This window comes from Oncorhynchus tshawytscha, linkage group LG03, assembly GCF_018296145.1.
Source record: "Oncorhynchus tshawytscha isolate Ot180627B linkage group LG03, Otsh_v2.0, whole genome shotgun sequence".
NCBI classification, from domain to species: Eukaryota; Metazoa; Chordata; class Actinopteri; order Salmoniformes; family Salmonidae; genus Oncorhynchus; species Oncorhynchus tshawytscha.
Genome location: NC_056431.1, coordinates 4,847,098 through 4,864,574, shown reverse-complemented (window position 1 = coordinate 4,864,574; position 17,477 = coordinate 4,847,098). Strand labels below are relative to the sequence as shown.

General features: G+C 44.1%; 3 protein-coding genes across 9 annotated transcripts; 1 reads left to right on the top strand and 2 right to left on the bottom strand.

Moving 5' to 3' along the window:
• Positions 1-1,699: 1,699 nt before the first annotated feature.
• cnot3a (CCR4-NOT transcription complex, subunit 3a) lies at positions 1,700-12,838 on the bottom strand. 6 transcript variants are annotated; one of them, XM_042308094.1, is made up of 19 exons: positions 12,751-12,838; positions 11,993-12,047; positions 11,758-11,825; positions 11,584-11,658; positions 11,360-11,449; positions 8,941-9,069; positions 8,692-8,787; positions 7,864-8,161; positions 7,468-7,601; positions 7,287-7,343; positions 6,281-7,172; positions 6,062-6,167; positions 5,834-5,975; positions 5,215-5,328; positions 3,732-3,831; positions 3,353-3,551; positions 3,126-3,258; positions 2,898-3,023; positions 1,700-2,772 (listed from the first exon to the last, which is right to left on the bottom strand). In XM_042308094.1, the coding sequence occupies exons 2-19, from the start codon at positions 12,015-12,017 to the stop codon at positions 2,674-2,676; spliced, it is 2,883 nt and encodes a 960-aa protein (XP_042164028.1). In that variant the 5' UTR covers positions 12,018-12,047; positions 12,751-12,838; the 3' UTR covers positions 1,700-2,673. The 6 variants fall into 6 exon arrangements, with proteins under 6 accessions (XP_042164028.1, XP_042164024.1, XP_042164031.1 ...); XM_042308090.1 differs by lacking the exon at positions 12,751-12,838 and adding an exon at positions 12,580-12,737; XM_042308097.1 differs by lacking the exon at positions 12,751-12,838 and adding an exon at positions 12,580-12,737 and having other exon boundaries at positions 7,942-8,161.
• Positions 12,839-12,882: 44 nt separating this feature from the next.
• On the bottom strand, positions 12,883-15,900 carry LOC112234871 (TCF3 fusion partner homolog). 2 transcript variants are annotated; one of them, XM_024403182.2, is made up of 7 exons: positions 15,776-15,900; positions 15,171-15,272; positions 14,781-14,924; positions 14,317-14,387; positions 14,117-14,186; positions 13,710-13,862; positions 12,883-13,433 (listed from the first exon to the last, which is right to left on the bottom strand). In XM_024403182.2, exons 1-7 carry the CDS (start codon positions 15,782-15,784, stop codon positions 13,359-13,361), a joined length of 624 nt encoding a protein of 207 aa, XP_024258950.1. In that variant the 5' UTR covers positions 15,785-15,900; the 3' UTR covers positions 12,883-13,358. The 2 variants fall into 2 exon arrangements, with proteins under 2 accessions (XP_024258950.1, XP_024258951.1); XM_024403183.2 differs by lacking the exon at positions 15,776-15,900 and adding an exon at positions 15,476-15,704.
• On the top strand, positions 15,861-17,366 carry LOC112234872 (NADH dehydrogenase [ubiquinone] 1 alpha subcomplex subunit 3). Its single transcript, XM_024403184.2, has 4 exons — positions 15,861-15,935; positions 16,716-16,790; positions 17,001-17,078; positions 17,170-17,366. Exons 1-4 carry the CDS (start codon positions 15,929-15,931, stop codon positions 17,259-17,261), a joined length of 252 nt encoding a protein of 83 aa, XP_024258952.1. The 5' UTR covers positions 15,861-15,928; the 3' UTR covers positions 17,262-17,366.
• The last annotated feature ends 111 nt before the right edge of the window (positions 17,367-17,477 follow it).

Here is a 17,477-nt window from a genome sequence, read left to right as displayed (position 1 = left end):
TAATGACAGCAGAAATGGGTTTTTAGAAATGTTTGCAAATATGTGTCTGTACGCACACACAGCGTACCAGTTAAGTTTAGACGCCTAATCATTCAAGGGTTTTTATTTTGACGATTTTCTACATTGTAGAATAATAGTGAAGACATAAAAACTATGAATTAACACATGGAATCATGTAGTAAACATAAAAAGTGTTTAACAAATCAAAGTATATTTGAGATTCTTCAAAGTAACCACCCTTTGCCTTGGCTACTTTCAAGTATATAAAATATGTTTTGATTGTTTAATGCTTTTTTTTGGTTACTACATGATTCCATATGTGTTATTTCATAGTTTTGATGTCTTCACTTATTCTACAATGTAGAAAATAGTACAAATAAAAACCCTTGAATGAGGTGTCAACTTTTGACTGGTACTAATATATATTTCAAAAAGCTGTTTTTGTTTTGTCATGAGGTGTTGTGATGAGAATTTGTATTTAATCCATTTTAGAATAAGGCTGTAATGTAACAATGTGGAGAAGGAGTGGTCTGAATGCACTGTAGCATTGGATTTCTTTGTTTAAAAATAAAATCTATTTAACCTTTAACTAGGCAAGTCAATCAAGAACAAATTCTTATTTACAATGATGGCTTACCCCATGTTGCTTTGAGTAACATAGAAGTGTTTTTAGGAATGTGCTATTTATGAAATAGGTTTATGAATCTAACACAAAATAATTGTTACACATGAAGACATTTATAGTCACAATTCCAGAAGTGTTTTATTGAAATTTTACAATCCTGTTTTTACCCCCACATGACATCTCCCATGCAGAAACGTGACAACTTAATTTGATAAAACAGCCAGTAAATAGTTTATTTTCTTGAGAAATTCACATTTCAGCCTTCACTTTCTCAAAAGGCAAAACTCACCTTTCAATTCCTTTTTCCAAAAATCTCTTTCAGGAAAGAACTGAAATGTGTATGTTCTCATGGACAACCTCTAAATGAACTAAATCACTGGAGACGGCTCATGATCGTTTAATCATACACAATTGATTCATCCATCAAACCACCAAGTTAAATTCACCAACAGCTTTTCAGAACATTCTAGGTTGAATGGTTGAAGCATGCTTCATATTCTATGAAAACAGTAAATAATTTAACTTGGTATAAACGAGTAGTAAATTTAATGCAGTGTTGCAATCAGTGAATGAAGCTCTATTCAATCTACCGCTGAAGTGTTACAAATTGCGCAACAGACGTAAAAGTAATTCCGATTGATGCGACGTGCAGCATTTTATCGTGAATGCAGTCTGTCAACGCGGGAACATTACCTTTACATTTTTATTGAACTTCTGAGATACGGATTGAACAGAGCCCTGAATGGCGAATCAGGGTTTTTTGGAAACGATTTAAAATAACAGGATAAAATTGAGTTGAACAGATTACTACATGCAAGGCTGAGAACTGTTGACACCCTTTTGAGTAAATATACACCGACTCAAAGGGAATGATCCTATTTCTACTGTTCTCATCCTTCCACTAGTAGTTATACTTTGAAGGGCAATAGTGGCTGGTGCTTCATGGTATAGAAACCATGAACATTATCAGGCAGACTTCATGTCAACACAACTCTGCTTGTTTCAGGTACAAATCCTTTATTAGCTAATCTCACAAACATAATGCCCCAAATGACGATGCGTTTCCTTTCACAGTTAAACTTTAAAATATTTTATTTGTAAAGAGAGAGGGAGGCAGAGACCAGTTCAATTGCATAGCAATTTAATCCAATGTCCAATAATGCCTCTCTATCCCCATCAAAAGGAAGAGGCCATGTGGTCATTCTCAATCAGAGCTTTTTATCGACCAAGACAACATCAATAAAACTATTGATAATCACTCACTATCTCTAATAGTGAACTTAATCAACAGGCATCATAACATCTTAAAAGGAGCCCTGTCTGCTGGCTAGCTAGACAACTGTCTCCATTCTAAACCACTAATTACAGTCAATTCAAACAAGATGGGCTTTTTTCACATGTAACCAAATCTAATGTATGTTTGCTTGTTGTTTAGTCCAATGCTTCTATACTCCAGTTGGGGGCAGTACAGAGTTTGTTGTTGTTGTTTAGTCCAATGCTTCTATACTCCAGTTGGGGGCAGTACAGAGTTTGTTGTTGTTGTTTAGTCCAATGCTTCTATACTCCAGTTGGGGGCAGTACAGAGTTTGTTGTTGTTTAGTCCAATGCTTCTATACTCCAGTTGGGGGCAGTACAGAGTTTGTTGTTGTTGTTTAGTCCAATGCTTCTATACTCCAGTTGGGGGCAGTAGAGTTTGTTATTGTTGAAACAGAAAGAAAAACAAAAACATGGAACATGCATGGAGCTTCCTAATGTAATGCCACATACTGAGTGTTCAGACAGGCACAGATCTGTGACGACTCCCTACTCCCCCCTAGTACACTACTTCTGACCAGAGCCCGTTATAGGTAGGGGGTTCTATTCCCCACTACAAGGGCTTTGGGCCGGAGTAGTACACTGTGGGGAGTAGGGTGCCATTAGACGCTGCCTATACAGACAACATCCTCCATTTTGGGAGCAGGGTTCTACTACACATCACAATCTCTATCCACAGCATGGAGTTAGGTCAGTCTCGGAATGTCAACAGCAGCACGTTTCTCCTCCCTCAGTCACTGCAGGTCTCGGTCTTCCAGGTACCTGTACTCAAAGGTGAACCCCTCCTTCTTCCTCTGACCCCACTTCTCATAGTCAAAGTAGATGTAAGTGCCCTGAGGGAGGAGGACAGTATGAATCACTCACTCTTTATGTTGGCTCATCATTGGCTCATTGTTCTATACAGACCCATGGTGCCTCCAACAATAACAGCACCGGAGGTACCAAGGTTCTACTGTACCTGTTCAAACTCATCAGTGATGGTCTTGGGTTCTTCGTGCCTCTGGAACCACATCATGTACTTGGTGTGGAACCTCCACGACTGCTTCTTCAGAGCCTTGGCTGACAGGTACTGAGCTTTAGTGCCCTGAGAGAGAGTAAATGAGAAACAAAGAAAGGAGAGAGTGAGCAATTGGACCCTACAGTGACAAGGCGAGAGCGGACAGATAGGGGATGGTGTGTGTGTTACCTCCAGGTAGTAGAAGATGAAGAAGAGCGTCTCTGTGGACAGTCTCTGGTAGAACTCTATAGAGTCTGAGTGGTGGGGGGGCATCTGATGATGGAATGGCAGGGTGGGGCATGGGTTCCTCATCAGGTATTGCCTACAGGAGAGAGTAGCACAGACGTGCATGTTAATATCTCCTCAGAGAAAGCCCAGTGTCTACACCCCAGTATTCCAGCGGACGGCGTTGTTACCTGATCCTCTCGGAGTCTGAGGGGTGCGGCATGTGTGTCCAAGCAGACTCCTGCATAGTCTGCTGGTACACCTGGTCCTTGGAGAGCGGAGTGGGACCCAGGGGACACACCCCCAGGGAAGGGGGGATGCTCACCTCCGACAGGGAGGGCTGGGGGGCCGCGGGCGTGCCGGGGGCAGCCGACGAACCAGAGAAGATGTCTGAGGAGAGACAGGAGGGGATTGGTTGAGTTACAGCTGGTGGGGATATCATCAACAGACAGACAATTAGAAATCATGTCACCTGCAACTGGCATGTGCCTTGTCAAATTGCATGAATGTTTATTTGTGTAATTCCTTAAAAGATGTGATTTGGAACTTGTTAATTGAGTTGATTCTGACCTCTGTCTGTGAGGTGCAGGTTGGGGATCTCTCCATCTAGACCTGATCCTAATGCTGCTCTCTCAGCCATCGCCTTCAGAGAACTCAGAGGCTCCGGGGCCTGAGGGAGGGAGAGGAGGGAAAAGGACAGATGTATGGAACAGAGAGAGAGAGGGGAGGGTGGAGGGGAAAGGACAGATGGATGGAACAGAGAGAGAGAGAGGGAGGGTGGAGGGGGGAAAGGACAGATGTGGATGGAACAGAGAGAGAGAGGGGAAAGGGGAGGGTGGAGGGGAAAGGACAGATGGATGGAACAGAGAGAGAGAGAGGGGAGGGTGGAGGGGAAAGGACAGATGATGGAACAGAGAGAGAGAGGGGAGGGTGGAAAACAGATGGATGGAACAGAGAGAGAGAGGGGAGGGTGGAGGGGAAAGGACAGATGTATGGAACAGAGAGAGAGAGGGGAGGGTGGAGGGGAAAGGACAGATGTATGGAACAGAGAGAAAGGAGATGTATGGGGAGGGTGGAGGGGAAAGGACAGATGTATGGAACAGAGAGAGAGAGGGGAGGGTGGAGGGGAAAGGACAGATGTATGGAACAGAGAGAGAGAGGGGAGGGTGGAGGGGAAAGGACAGATGGATGGAACAGAGAGAGAGAGAGAGAGGGGAGGGTGGAGGGGAAAGGACAGAGATGTATGGAACAGAGAGAGGGGAGAGGGGAGGGTGGAGGGGAAAGGACAGATGGATGGAACAGAGAGAGAGAGGGGAGGGTGGAGGGGAAAGGACAGATGGATGGAACAGAGAGAGAGAGGGGAGGGTGGAGGGGAAAGGACAGAGATGGATGGAAAACAGATGGATGGAACAGAGAGAGAGGAGGGTGGAGGGGAAAGGACAGATGGATGGAACAGAGAGAGAGTGGGGTGAGGGAGAGTTTGGAAGAGCAAGGGGCAAAGATAAAAACTGTGATTTTATGAAAACCAATACACCATTCAACAGTTCTTCCACCATGAGATACTAGTAGAAGCCTGGTACCAGCCCACCATCCATTCCCTGTATGGTGTGAAGCAACACACTCCTACCTGCAACTAGAACCTCCACAGCCAGCCAAAGTGACTGCACCAACAATGACCAAATAAACCTGCCAATTCAAGATCCCATGGAGTCCTTACTAATTCAACACTATACACAATCTTTACAAATACAGGCTCTTCAATCATATATCTTGTATGTTCTTGGTGTGTGGTGGAGGAACTAATCCAGCCACTTGGCAATGTCAATTTCCCTGTGACACAGATGTTTTTTTGGCGAGCACTGATATCTGACTACCTCAACCTTCTTTCTATATTTTTGGTGTGTAAGCGTGTCTGTGTCAGAGATTGTGTGTATTTAAATCTGTGTCATCTTTCTGTTTCCTGTGTTAGTGGCTTTGTGGATGTGTTTAGGAGTGAGTGTGTGTGCAAGGCGAGTATGAATGTGTATATTTCCGTGTGTGTGTGGGTCTCTACCTGACACTGCTTTCTCTTTCGTGTGTTAGTGGCTGTAGCCATGGCCCCTGCCGGCTCTGGGGCCTGCGCTGACATTCTGGTCTCCATCAGTATCTGACGGAGGTCTGTAGGAAGCTGGGGACAGAGGGCAGTCTCTACAGGTTATTCTAACCTTATTACAATGCTATTATACATGTTAATTAACTAAGAAATAACAGAAACAAGGTCATTTAGGAGATGCTTCATCATTGGAAATCTCCTGAATAGCTGACAAAATTTGGTGTGAATGTTGTGGGAGTTTTGTGAATGTATTTTTCTTATGCTGAGAAAGTTTTGAAAATGGTGTTAATATCCAAACTATCAGTATTTTTGTGAGTTTGTTTGTTTCCAAGTTGTATTCGTATTATAGACAACAACAATTGGGTCAAAATGGCTGCCGTGGAGGTTCTAGTGTTCACCAAACACTGTGTTCTCATACTGTTAAATGGCCAACTGTCTCCATCCCTCTGTTGAACTGTATAAATCCTCTCAGAGCCGAAGGGAAACAGTGGTAGGAGAGGAGGCCATTTAAGAACATCAGGACAAAGTGCTCATCTCTTAGCCTCACATCTGTCTGTCCTTCCCCTCTGTCTCCCCTCACCTTGAGGCCCTCAGAGGCCTGTGTGTAGGAGTGGGGTCCGTTGAGGAGACTCCCTCCACCGGGGATACTGTCAGAAAACGAGGGGGACGGAGAGCTGGGGGGCAAGGTGATGGAGCTGATGAGGCTGGGACCGTTGTCCATACTGAGGGAGAGAGAAGACATAAGGAAATTTTTATCATCTTAAAAAATTAATAGATTGTGGTCTTGGATGAATTTGACATCACTTACGGCTGACTGGCTGAGGAGGTCAGCGAGGAAGGCTGGCTGCTCTGTGATTGGCTGGGTGTGCTGAAGGCGGACTCTGCGGTGCTCTCTGCCACCACAGCACTGTAACCTGAGCCATGGGAAAGACGGTGGAAACATTACTACTAATGCTCAATCCTACATCCAGAAAAGGTGCATAAAGAAACAGACAAACCCAGACAGCCACACAGACAGTGAACATACTTGTGCTTCCGTTCTGCTTCAGTCCACTAGGCGGTCTGGCAGGGGCTGCGTTCGACCCAACTACTCCTCCGATTGGCCCCATGCTTCCTCCGTTTCCTCCCATCATCCCCACTGCCCCCCCAGGGGCAGCACCGACCGGGCTGAGAGGGATCAGAGGGGGCCCAGGGATCACACTCTGCCCAGGCACCAGGCCCAGGATCCCCCCAGTCAGGGAGCCGTGTGCAGGGCTGGACCCCAGCAGGCCCAGGCCTGTCCCAGCCCCGTTGGTAGTCACTCCACTGGAGCAAGAGGTGGGGATGGAGGAGCTCTCCACTGAGACACTGGACTGGGTAGTGGTACTCAGACCCAGGCCTCCCAACGAGGCTGCCTGGGCGTAAGGGGCATGGGTGGACCCAGACAGCAGGCCTGCCATGGTGTTCAGAGAGGCAGACATCCCAGTCAGGCCCAGACCAGACATTGAGTTGGCACTGCTTGTCCCCGTCATGCCAACTTTACCCAGGCCCAACCCAAGGCCTAGGCTGGAGTTGAGGATATGACCAGGCGAGACCTGGGGCAGGGAGTTTGGGGCGGCTGAGATGGGTGTGGTGGGTGTGGGGAGAGAGGGGGCGGTGGAGAGAAGGGGGTGGCTGGGTGGGCTGGGGGTGCAAGGTTTTGTTTGGGGTTGTTGTGGTTGTTGCAGTGGCTGCAGGACTGGTTGCTGTGGAGGTTGAGGCTGATGTTGTTGTACGGCGCTGCTGAAGCTTCCTATTAGACTGTTGCTTGTGGGAACCCCAGGGTTGCCTCCGACAACGGCGGCCATGGAAACAAGAGAGGAGGAAGAAGAAGAGGACCCGGAATTGGCAGACGAGGAAAAGGACAACAACAAGGAGGAAGTGCCGTTCTTCGCAGGAGACTGAAAATGACACAGCATCAGTTTAGTACAAACAGAACAGGGAAACAGATTTCTGAAGAAATCCAGTTCTCTATTGAGCTATAAATATATGATATTGTAGAAGCTCGGTCTCACCTGACTAACGTCCCTGTCTGTCGACCGCCCTCTCTTCTTATCGTCCTCAGAGTTCTCCTGCAGAACCCATGCAGGCACAAACAGTGCATGTGTAAGTATCAACGTACTTTTATGATACTGATCAAGTAAGTGATTGGTCGGTTGTATAGAAACTACAATCAGTGAAGGCAGATGTGCTTACAGCAGTGCAGGTGGCCGGGGATGGAGGGATGGGGGAAGAGGAGGTGGTGGAGGTGGGAGTGCTGCTCGAGTGGAGGAACATCTCATCCTCTATGTTCCCCATGCCCGTTGGAGAGGTGGCCACCAGCGCTGCAGCTAGAGGGGGAGAGAAAGAGGGAGAGAAAGAGTGAAGGGCATAAATCAGGGAGAAAAGGCTACTGGTTTATTTCAATGATAAGATTTTCAGGGGAAATCTAATATATAAATGTTGTTTTTAACAATCATCAACATCCAGAGCCACAGAAACACCACAGATCTTCTAAACCGACAGTCAACCCAGCTAACAGATGTTGATTAGAGAACATCCATCCACCCAGACCCAACAGACGTTCATGAGGGACCATTCATCCAGACCCACAGCTGATAGCATGAGCATCATCATCATGATCATCCCAGGACTCGTCATCGAGCTCCTGGCTGTCCATGGGCGACTCACGGATGTCCTCCAGATCCAGGTCGTCGTAAATGAACTCGTTCTCCTCAAAGTCTGGGTCCTGTGACGACTCCATGTAGTACTCCACGTCGTCCTTGATCTTCTGGATGGAGTCCACCTGCACCGAGTCGTTGTCTAGCATGCGCAGGATGGTCTCCAGCATGCGAATGTGGTACCTATGCCTTTCTATAAACCTCTTTAGCTCCTCAATGCGATCCTGCTTCTACGAGACAGCCAGAGAAACAGGCACAGGTGGTTATAAACTGTTCAGGTGACTTTTGTAATGCAGGTAGAAGTCTTTCTTAGGCACAGATGGCGGATCAACTTGCCTTCCCCAAATCCTTTTAGGGGGACTGCAAGACTGACCTTAGATTTGAGTCTAGGAGCAACATCATCCAACCCAATATCTGATTCATTATTATAAACTGGGTGGTTTAAGCCCTGAATACTGATGGGCTGACAGCTGTGGTATATCAGATCGTATAACACGGGTATGACAACATGTATTTTTACTGTTCTAATTACGTTGGTTACCAGTTTATAATAGCAATAAGGCACCTCGGGGGTTTGTGGTATACGGCCAGTATACCACAGCTAAGGGCTGTATCCAGGCACTCCGTGTTGCGTCATGGATAAGAACAGCCCTTAGCTGTGGTATATTGGCCATATACCACACCCCGGGCCTTATTGCTTAATTAGACTACATACACAGCAATAGTTAATGTATAGGAAATGAGATGGAAGGAGACTGACCTCTTTCTCTCCTTTCTTCTTCCTGGTTTGAATGAAGAGGGATTCCACCTCACTCTCAAACTGGTCCACCTGCATATTTAGAGTGTCTATCGTATTCTGGGGGAGAAAAAGAGAGAATGGGGGGAAAGAAGAACAGATCACCACCCAGAAAACAAGGCAGAGCCAGTGTGAACCATCTACCCGACCCATCGTTCAGGAGACACTACCACTATGCATGAGTCAAAATACCAACGGCCCAGAGGCTGTTACCGTTAGCCAGTTTCCCGTCTCTTCTTTCTCCCTCTGAGCTGGGTCCACTTTCAGGGCGAGCCCCAGGCCTTCTTTAGAGTAGGCCTTCGTCTTTGTCTCCCGCTCTACCACCTTAAACCGCTCCATTTGCTAAGGAGAGAATGCCAGATGTTATGTCAGACAGGATCGCATACCCTCTCCATGAGCACTGAGATGAGTTGAAAGTAGGGCTGTGATGATACCAAAATTGATACCAATTTTTTCCATGGCAAAAATGTAAAAAAATAAGCAGACGAAACCCTTTGGTCAAATAAAAATATATTTGTCACATGCACTGAATACAACGGGAGTAGACTTTTCGTAAAATGCTTGCTTACGGGCCCTTGAAAAATAATCATAAAAATAGTAACACAGGAGGAATAAAATACACAAGAATGAAGCTACAGTACATGACCAGAAGTATGTGGACACCTACTCATTGAACGTCTCATTCCAAAACCATGGGCATTAATAAGGAGTTGGTCCCCCCTTTGCTGCTATAACAGCCTCTACTCTTCTGGGAAGGCTTTCCACTAGATGTTGGAACATTGCTGCAGGGACTTGCTTCCATTCGGCCACAAGAGCATTAGCGAAGTCTGGCACTGACGTTGGGCGATTAGGCCTGGATCGCAGTCGGCATTCCAATTCATCCCATGGGGTTGAGGTTAGGGCTGTGCAGCCCAGTCAAGTTCTTCCACACCGATCTCAACAAACCATTTCTGTATGGACGTTACTTTGTGCACGGGGGCATTATCTTGCTGAAACAGGAAAGGGCCTTCCCCAAACTGTTGCCACAAATTTGGAAGCACAGAATCGTCTAGAATATCATTGTATGCTGTAGCGTTAAGATTTCAATTTACTGGAACTAAGGGGCCTAGCCCGAACCATAAAAACAGCCCCAAACCAATATTCCTCCACCATCAAACTTTACAGTCGGCACTATGCATTGGGGCAGGTAGCGTTCTCCTGCCATCCGCCAAACCCAGATTAGTCTGTCAGACTGCCAAATGGTGAAGCCTGATTCATCACTCCAGAGAACGTGTTTCCACTGCTCCAGAGTCCAATGACGGCGAGCTTTACACCACTCCAGCGGACGTTTAGCATTGCACATAGTGATCTTAGGCTTGTGTGCGGCTGCTCGGCCATGGAATTTCTTTTCAAGAAGCTCCAGACGAACAGTTCTTGTGCTGACGTTGCTTCCAGAGGTAGTTTGGAACTCGATAGTTAGTGTTGCAACCAATGACAGACGATTTTTATGAGCTACGCGCTTTAGCAATTGGCGGTCCCGTTCTGTGAGCTTGTGTGGCCTACCACTTCACGGCTGAGCCATTGTTGCTCCTAGACGTTTCCACTTCACAATAACATCACTTACAGTTGTCCGGGGCAGCTCTAGCAGGTCAGAAATGTGACGAACTGAGCTCTTCAGTAAGGCCATTCTACTGACAATATTTGTCTATGGAGATTGCATGACTGTGTGCTCGACTTTATATACCTGTCAGCAGCTGGTGTGGCTGAAATAGCTGAATCCATTCATTTGAATGGGTTCCACATACTTTTGTATATATTGTGTATATACAAGGAGTACCAGTACCAGATCAATGTGCAGGGTCTGTGGCATTGTGTTGCCTTTTATTGAACCCAGCACAAGGCGCAACTGTGTAATCATCATGCTGTTTAATCTGCTTCTTGATATGCCACACCTGTCAGGTGAATGGAATATCTTAGCAAAGGAGAAAAGCTCACTAACAGGGATATAAACAAATTTGTGCTCAAAATTGGAAAGAAATAAGCTTTATGTGCGTATTGAAGATTTCTGGGATCTTTTATTTCAGCTCATGAAACATGGGACCAACACTTTACACATTGAGTTCATATTTTTGTTCAGTGTATACGGTTGTACATATCTACCTCAATTAGCTCGTGCCCCTACACATACTTAGTACTGGTACCCCGTGTATATAGCCAAGTTATTGTTACCTATTGTGTATTTATTCCACATGTTATTATTTTTCTAACTTTCTCTCTGCACTGTTAGTCTACACCGATTGTTTACAAAGCATGTGCCAAATAGAATTGGGATTTGAGGTAGGGTTAATGCAGATAGTCCATAGAACCATTTAATTAACTATTTATCAGTCTTATGGCTATGGTCCTTTAAAACCATGCTGTATGTAAAATATTGTGTGCTATAGCTTGGAAAATAAATGTCCCTCTGGCCAACATAATGATAAAAAAAATGTTTATCTGCTTCGTGTTTTGTTTCCTTGCCACGGTACTAACGAGTATCGTAACACTGGTATCGTCCTGGCCCTAGTTGAAAGGTAAACACAATATGGTGGAGACCTAATCGCCCTTTTCTCCTATCAGTGTTAAACAAAGAAGCTATTTTGGAGAGTATTACCGTCTCTATGACCTTGCGATTCTCCACTAGCTGCCTTTTGTCTTTGATCTCATTTGATGCCACCCATGTTTTTATCTGATCCCTCAATCGCTGCAGGAGAGATGACAAGAAAACAACAATTAGAACTTAAGTACAGACCCATAGCTTTATGAGTGTGAGCAGACAACATGGGATATTAAGACAGCTTCATATATTTCTTACTATTAGTAGGCAATTAGTCTTACCTGTAGCTTTTTAATCTCTTTTTTAAGGTCTGCCTCATATTTTTCCTTTTGGTTGGCATTGGCTGCATTGTGAAGCTGTGAAACAAAGTGACAAAGATCAGTTTGTTTGATAGGAGACAAATCATTGTTTCATGCACAGTGAATATGCAATGCATAGTGTTAAGGAGTCCTCACCTTCTGCCAAATGTCTTCAAACTGTTCTACGCCTTCAGCTACCTTTTTCAAACATCTGTCAATTTCACCTGGGGAGAGGAAAGAAAGAGGTCATTATGAAAATATGCCAATCTATTTTACTGGACTAACATATTACATTGAATCTCAAAGCTTAATCAAATAATTTAAATAACTGATAATCGAAAGAGTGTGAGAGGTCAGTGTCCAGTCCATCATCGCTCTATGCTACAGTTACCTTGGAGTTTTCTCTTATCAGCCATGGCTTCACTACGACAATGTCCTCATACCGTCTTTCATTGATAGAAGGAGATAACATATTAACGTTAGCTAAAAACATAATGCAAACAGACACAATGAACATTGATTGCATTGTATCTAAGTCCCTAGCTAGCTTCCTAGCATCAACTAGCTACAGATAATACAAACACTTGCAACGAAATGTACCATAGTTTAGCAAAGAATTAACATGCTTATAATTTTTGCGTACATCACTATTTTCATCAATCGTAAAACAGTTCAATAGATGTCTCGCTGGAAATGTCAGCAACATTAGCCAGCTAGCTAACGTAGCCAATTCACATGCTGTTTTGCAGGTTTCGACAACTCATTCCAATGCAATTGCTATTCGATGCATTATTATGCATGAAGTGTATATATTGCGATTATATTTTGGGCACATTTGACGTTATGTTGGCAATTGTTATAATGCTAGCAAATGTAGCTAGCTACTGCAATCACAATGCTAGCTAGCTAGCTGGTAATTTATGAAAATTAGGGAAACTGTGTCAACCAGCTAAATTCACATTTGTTTTAGACATTTACCTAGGGTTTGGGCTTTTCGTTTGTCTCTTTCAATTAGAACTAAAACTATTTCCCCAGTCTTCTTTACTTCCAAATTTTGTTTTCTTTTCGTCAATCTGGCTGTACAGTACACTAAAGATGGACGGTAGCTAAATCCCACCCACAAAATGTGGATTCCGCCCTAAACCCTACCTCCAAGCTATGATAGGACCAAATTCTCCACCGTCGTTGGACAACTTCCACAGGTATACTTTCCTGTGATTGGTTTATCAGATTATTGATGGGTCAATGGTAAAATATATATAAAAAAACTGAATCCTGAAGTTCTGAATAAACATTTTATACGGAACATTTAGTAGGCATCAAGTCGACAAACAATCATAAAACATGTTCAGAGTATCCTGATAAAAGGTTCACATCAATACATGTACTGTCAATGTAACTTCCGCAAGGACCGGACCATCCATTCTCTACTCGATCAGAATGGGTGGATTACCATGGTCAAGACCTTCAGCCATTTCCACAGATCATAGTTGTGCTTAAATGATAATCATATCCACTACGTTTTTCATTTCTATCTGCAAGGTTCTGTAGACAGCATCCGCATAGTAGAACCTTAGATCAGGTGTAGCTTCATCCTATTCCATCATTTCAGCACTCAAGGCCAATACAACTTTCAGAACATCACAAAGAGCTCTGGCTGTATGCGTTTCAGTGACATCACGTCTGGGGAAGTGGGAGTCCAAGCAACAGAATGCTGCCTCAATTCTCCTCCCACTAGCAGCCGGCCATTCCCCTGGTCAGTGAGACAAAGTGGTTGGACTGGGAAAGTCACTGAACTGCGTCTCTGCCAACATGGAGATGTCTGCGTCAGTCTGTGGAGAGGAGTGAAGATGGTGTTAACAACAGAACCACTGTAGGGAAACAGACTGACAGATCTGTCGTCTGCCAGATTGGAGAACGCTGCAGTGCAATCTGTTCCATATGCACAGAATAGAATACGCAATGCACTGTCAGTGTAAAGGAGAAGCCGTCACCTTTCTCTGCACATAGTCGCACAAACATTTCACCACTACAGTCTTTGTTCATTCATTTAGTTTGGGAGTGCACGTTAATTTCACACTCAAGGTTTATGAGTGCGTCTCACACACCTGTGGGTCTTTCTCCTGTTTTAGAACTCGATGCCTCTTCTTCTTGGATCCCACTGTGGATTGGAAAGGGACAGAGGGGGAGGAGCTAGGGAGGTCATTCAGCCGATCATCTTCTGCTCCAGGGCCAATGTCTAAATGGGTACCAGACTCTTCCTGAAACAACAACAGTGTTGCTTTTAGTATAAAGATGTAGTATGTGGGGGGAAAACTCAGTTTCAGAAGAGTTCTCCAGTTTCATGCCAACAGAAAACCTTCCCAGTTGACATTTTCTGCATCACCATCAAAGTTAATGGTGAAAGATTGAATAATGAATCATTATTCAATTTCAATATACTATAACTGTATATCATGAAACTGCTGGTTTATTATTAAAGAAACACTTACTTTTTTAAATATCTCATTCTCACCTCAAGCGATATGGTGAGCTGTGCATTTCTATAGTCATCTCCATGGGCATCGAGGGTCTTCATTAGGAACCTACAGTAGGAAAGTTCAGTTGCTGTTGTAGTTGAGCTAGCCTGTATTTACAATGGAGAGGCCAATAGACCATAGACTGAAAAAGACATGAACCAATGAAAGGACAGAAAGAGCTTCAGTTCTTTTTTACCTTCGCTCTTTCTTCATGTGACGTGTTAGTCTTTGTACCTGGTGAAGGCGACCAAGGATCTTCTCATTCACCTGCAGAGAAAATGGTAAAAGGATTAGGGTTGCAAAATTCCTGGAACGGTCAATAAATGCCCTGGTTTGACCAAAATCCTGGTTGGAGGATTCCCAGAATCAGGAGGGAATAAGCAGGAAATCCAGAAACCTCCAACCAGGATTTCTGTAAAACCAGAAAATGTATTGAACATTTTGCAACCCTAGAAAGGATTCATTACCATGCATTTCTTTATGCCACATGTGTGCACTGGCATTACCAACAGCAAACTATATGTTCACAGATGCTCATCCATATAACTTTGTTCTTAAATAGAGCACTACCTGAAGATACGATAGTAAAGGCGCAATAAAATTCCACACTTGGCAGGGTCGTACATTCACACACAAAAATGATTCCCCACAGTCACTCACCTGTTCGATCTCCTTACACCTCTTGATCAAAGCCAGGTACTTCCTCTTCTCCAATTCTCTCCTCTCCTCCTGCTGCTCTGGCCTTGCTCCTGACCCTTGACCTCTACCCTCTAGCAACTCACTGACCCCAGGGCCAAGCTCTACCTAATGATAAAAACTGTCATTTAGCACACACCATTTTTTGTTTCTTTCATCATTCCCCTCTAAGCAGGGACTGATTTAGACCTGGGACACCTGGGGTGTGCAATTCATTATCAGGTAGAACAAAAAACCAGCAGATTCTGGACCTCATGGAGTAAGAGTTGAATACCCCGGCTCTAGCACCATATTCCATTTCCAACCAACCGAGCCACTGGATTCATAATAGTCTGACTCAGAACTCTTACTTACCTCCCCTGGGCCCAGTTCCACCCCACCTGGCTCCAGCTCTGCTTCCAGGATGTGGCCCCCAAAGAGAGGAGGCAGGGCCAGGCCGGAGAAATCCTCCATCATCTGAGTGAGGGGTGGAAGGAGGAATAAGATCGTTCACCCCCTCATAAATCACGTCCTAGACGGTGTCACGAATCTACACTTCATTTGACAAACAGGTAAGGTTAATTTATTGACTCAACCTGACAGCATATTTTCTTTAGCCCTACACTAAAGGACGCCTCGTCCTATGTGAGGCTATCTTTAGGCATGTTATAGCTAGTTACCATAATAACTATTTGCTTGCAGACAGCGTTAACAAATAAGCTACACCGTCCTCAACTCCAAATAAAACTACATTTAGGTGACTTGAGTTTTGATTTGGTTAACGAAATCACAACTCGTTAACATGAGCCTCTCTTGAAAACGATTAAACCGAGATGACAACACATTCGACTAGCTAATGTTAGCCTAACTTGCTAACGACGTTACTGAAACGCATCTAACATGCGCAGCATTTTTTTTTAAAGATTTACGACTAACTACTGTATCTGGATGGTCTGACTGACACTTTAAACATATTTTACCCGATCCATTGACTGCAGCGCTCAATGCATCACCGCAGATTTCACGCTGTCAAACAACCTTTTTGTGTTCTTGCAACTGGCGCAATAATTATACGACATTATGTAGACTACAGTTCCCATGTTCCCCAGCCCGGCAAAACTACAAAGAGCAACATGGCTGGTGGGTGTACTTTGCTATTAGCGAGCTAGCTGTTTCGTTTTATGCTTGAGTCCTCTGTCAAGCAAACACTGGTGTTCTGATAATGCTAGTGTATGATTAATTGTAAGTAAATATTGTATTCAACTCTAATTTTGTATGCATACTTTAATTTACCATGCCAATCGAATAATGTGACCTTGGACCAACATAGTGTTAGCCGATTTGTTTTAGCTGCATGTCGCGTCTCCACTTCATTCTTTACCTAACCTTTTTTTTTTTTAGGTCAAAGCTCAAATCAAAATGTAGTATTTTGATCATTAAATATCTCCAATCTTAATCGCTTGCATTCCACAGTCCACTGCTCTCTTCTGACTGAGCTGAGCGTAAACCTGGGCCACGTTCAGTTGTCGAACTTTGCAGATAGAAATCCCATTAATTAGAGCTGATGTGATTCTTATTCTACATGTCAGAGGCATGTTTGTTGTAGATAGCGTATTTCTATCTGAATGTTCCCAAACGTTGTGTCCTGCGTTCCCTGGTGTAAACAGAGCAGTTGGTTAGGGTTGATCTTCTAGCTTCATCTTCAGTATTTATCTGCGCAATGCTGTCATGTTTACAATACTGTATAGACTCAAACTAATGGGCATATGACATGTAGTTTCAAGTCATATTAGCCAGGCTAGCTATTTGTACCTAGCTAAATCCTTAAAACATTCATCAATCACTGGATCATAGATCATGCATAACACAGTGTGCATTTGTCCCGCTGTAACTTAAATGTCTGTTTGCTTCTCCTGCCAGGAATTGGAGCCTTCCTGAAGAATGCGTGGAATAAGGAGCCAGTGGTATTGGCCGCCTGTGCAATTGGACTTCTCGGTCAGTACATCTCTCAAATTATACATCACAGGTTGTAATGCTCATATCTTACAATATGCTAAATTCAACTGTAGTTACACCTTATGGATTCTGACATTACATGATACACATAGAATAAACTTGTGTGCACTGGCCTTCAGCCCTCCCTGAATTGAGTTGTGTGATCACTTGGTGTAACATATCATTGATATTTCATGTATTTCTTCCCAGCCGTTACTGTTCCATTAGTGAGTCCCTTAACGAAGTACTCAGGCATGATGAATGCAGCTGTGCCATACAACTACCCAGGTAAGCCATTAAACCATTATGAGCAAATAATTAAGTCTGGCCCTAGACAGTTGATGGCATCTTAAAGAAAACCTTTTTCCTCTCTCCCCAGTCCCTGTGCGAAACAATGGCAAGATGGACGATGTCCCCAGCCACCCTTGTGACCCTAAAGGACCAAACCTGGACTGGATTAAAAGCCTGTAACCGTCCACATTCCCTTCCCTGTACAGACCACAGCCCGTTGTTCCTGTCTCTCTGTGTCTGCTTCTCAGTAGATTGCCCTCAATAAAGATCATCTATTTAATACCACCAACTTTGCTCTTGGATTCTGTTGGGATGTTATTTGTTGTCAATATGATTTGGCCATTTTTATGAATATTGTAGCATTTGTATTGTGAAACACTACATATTTTCTTTTAA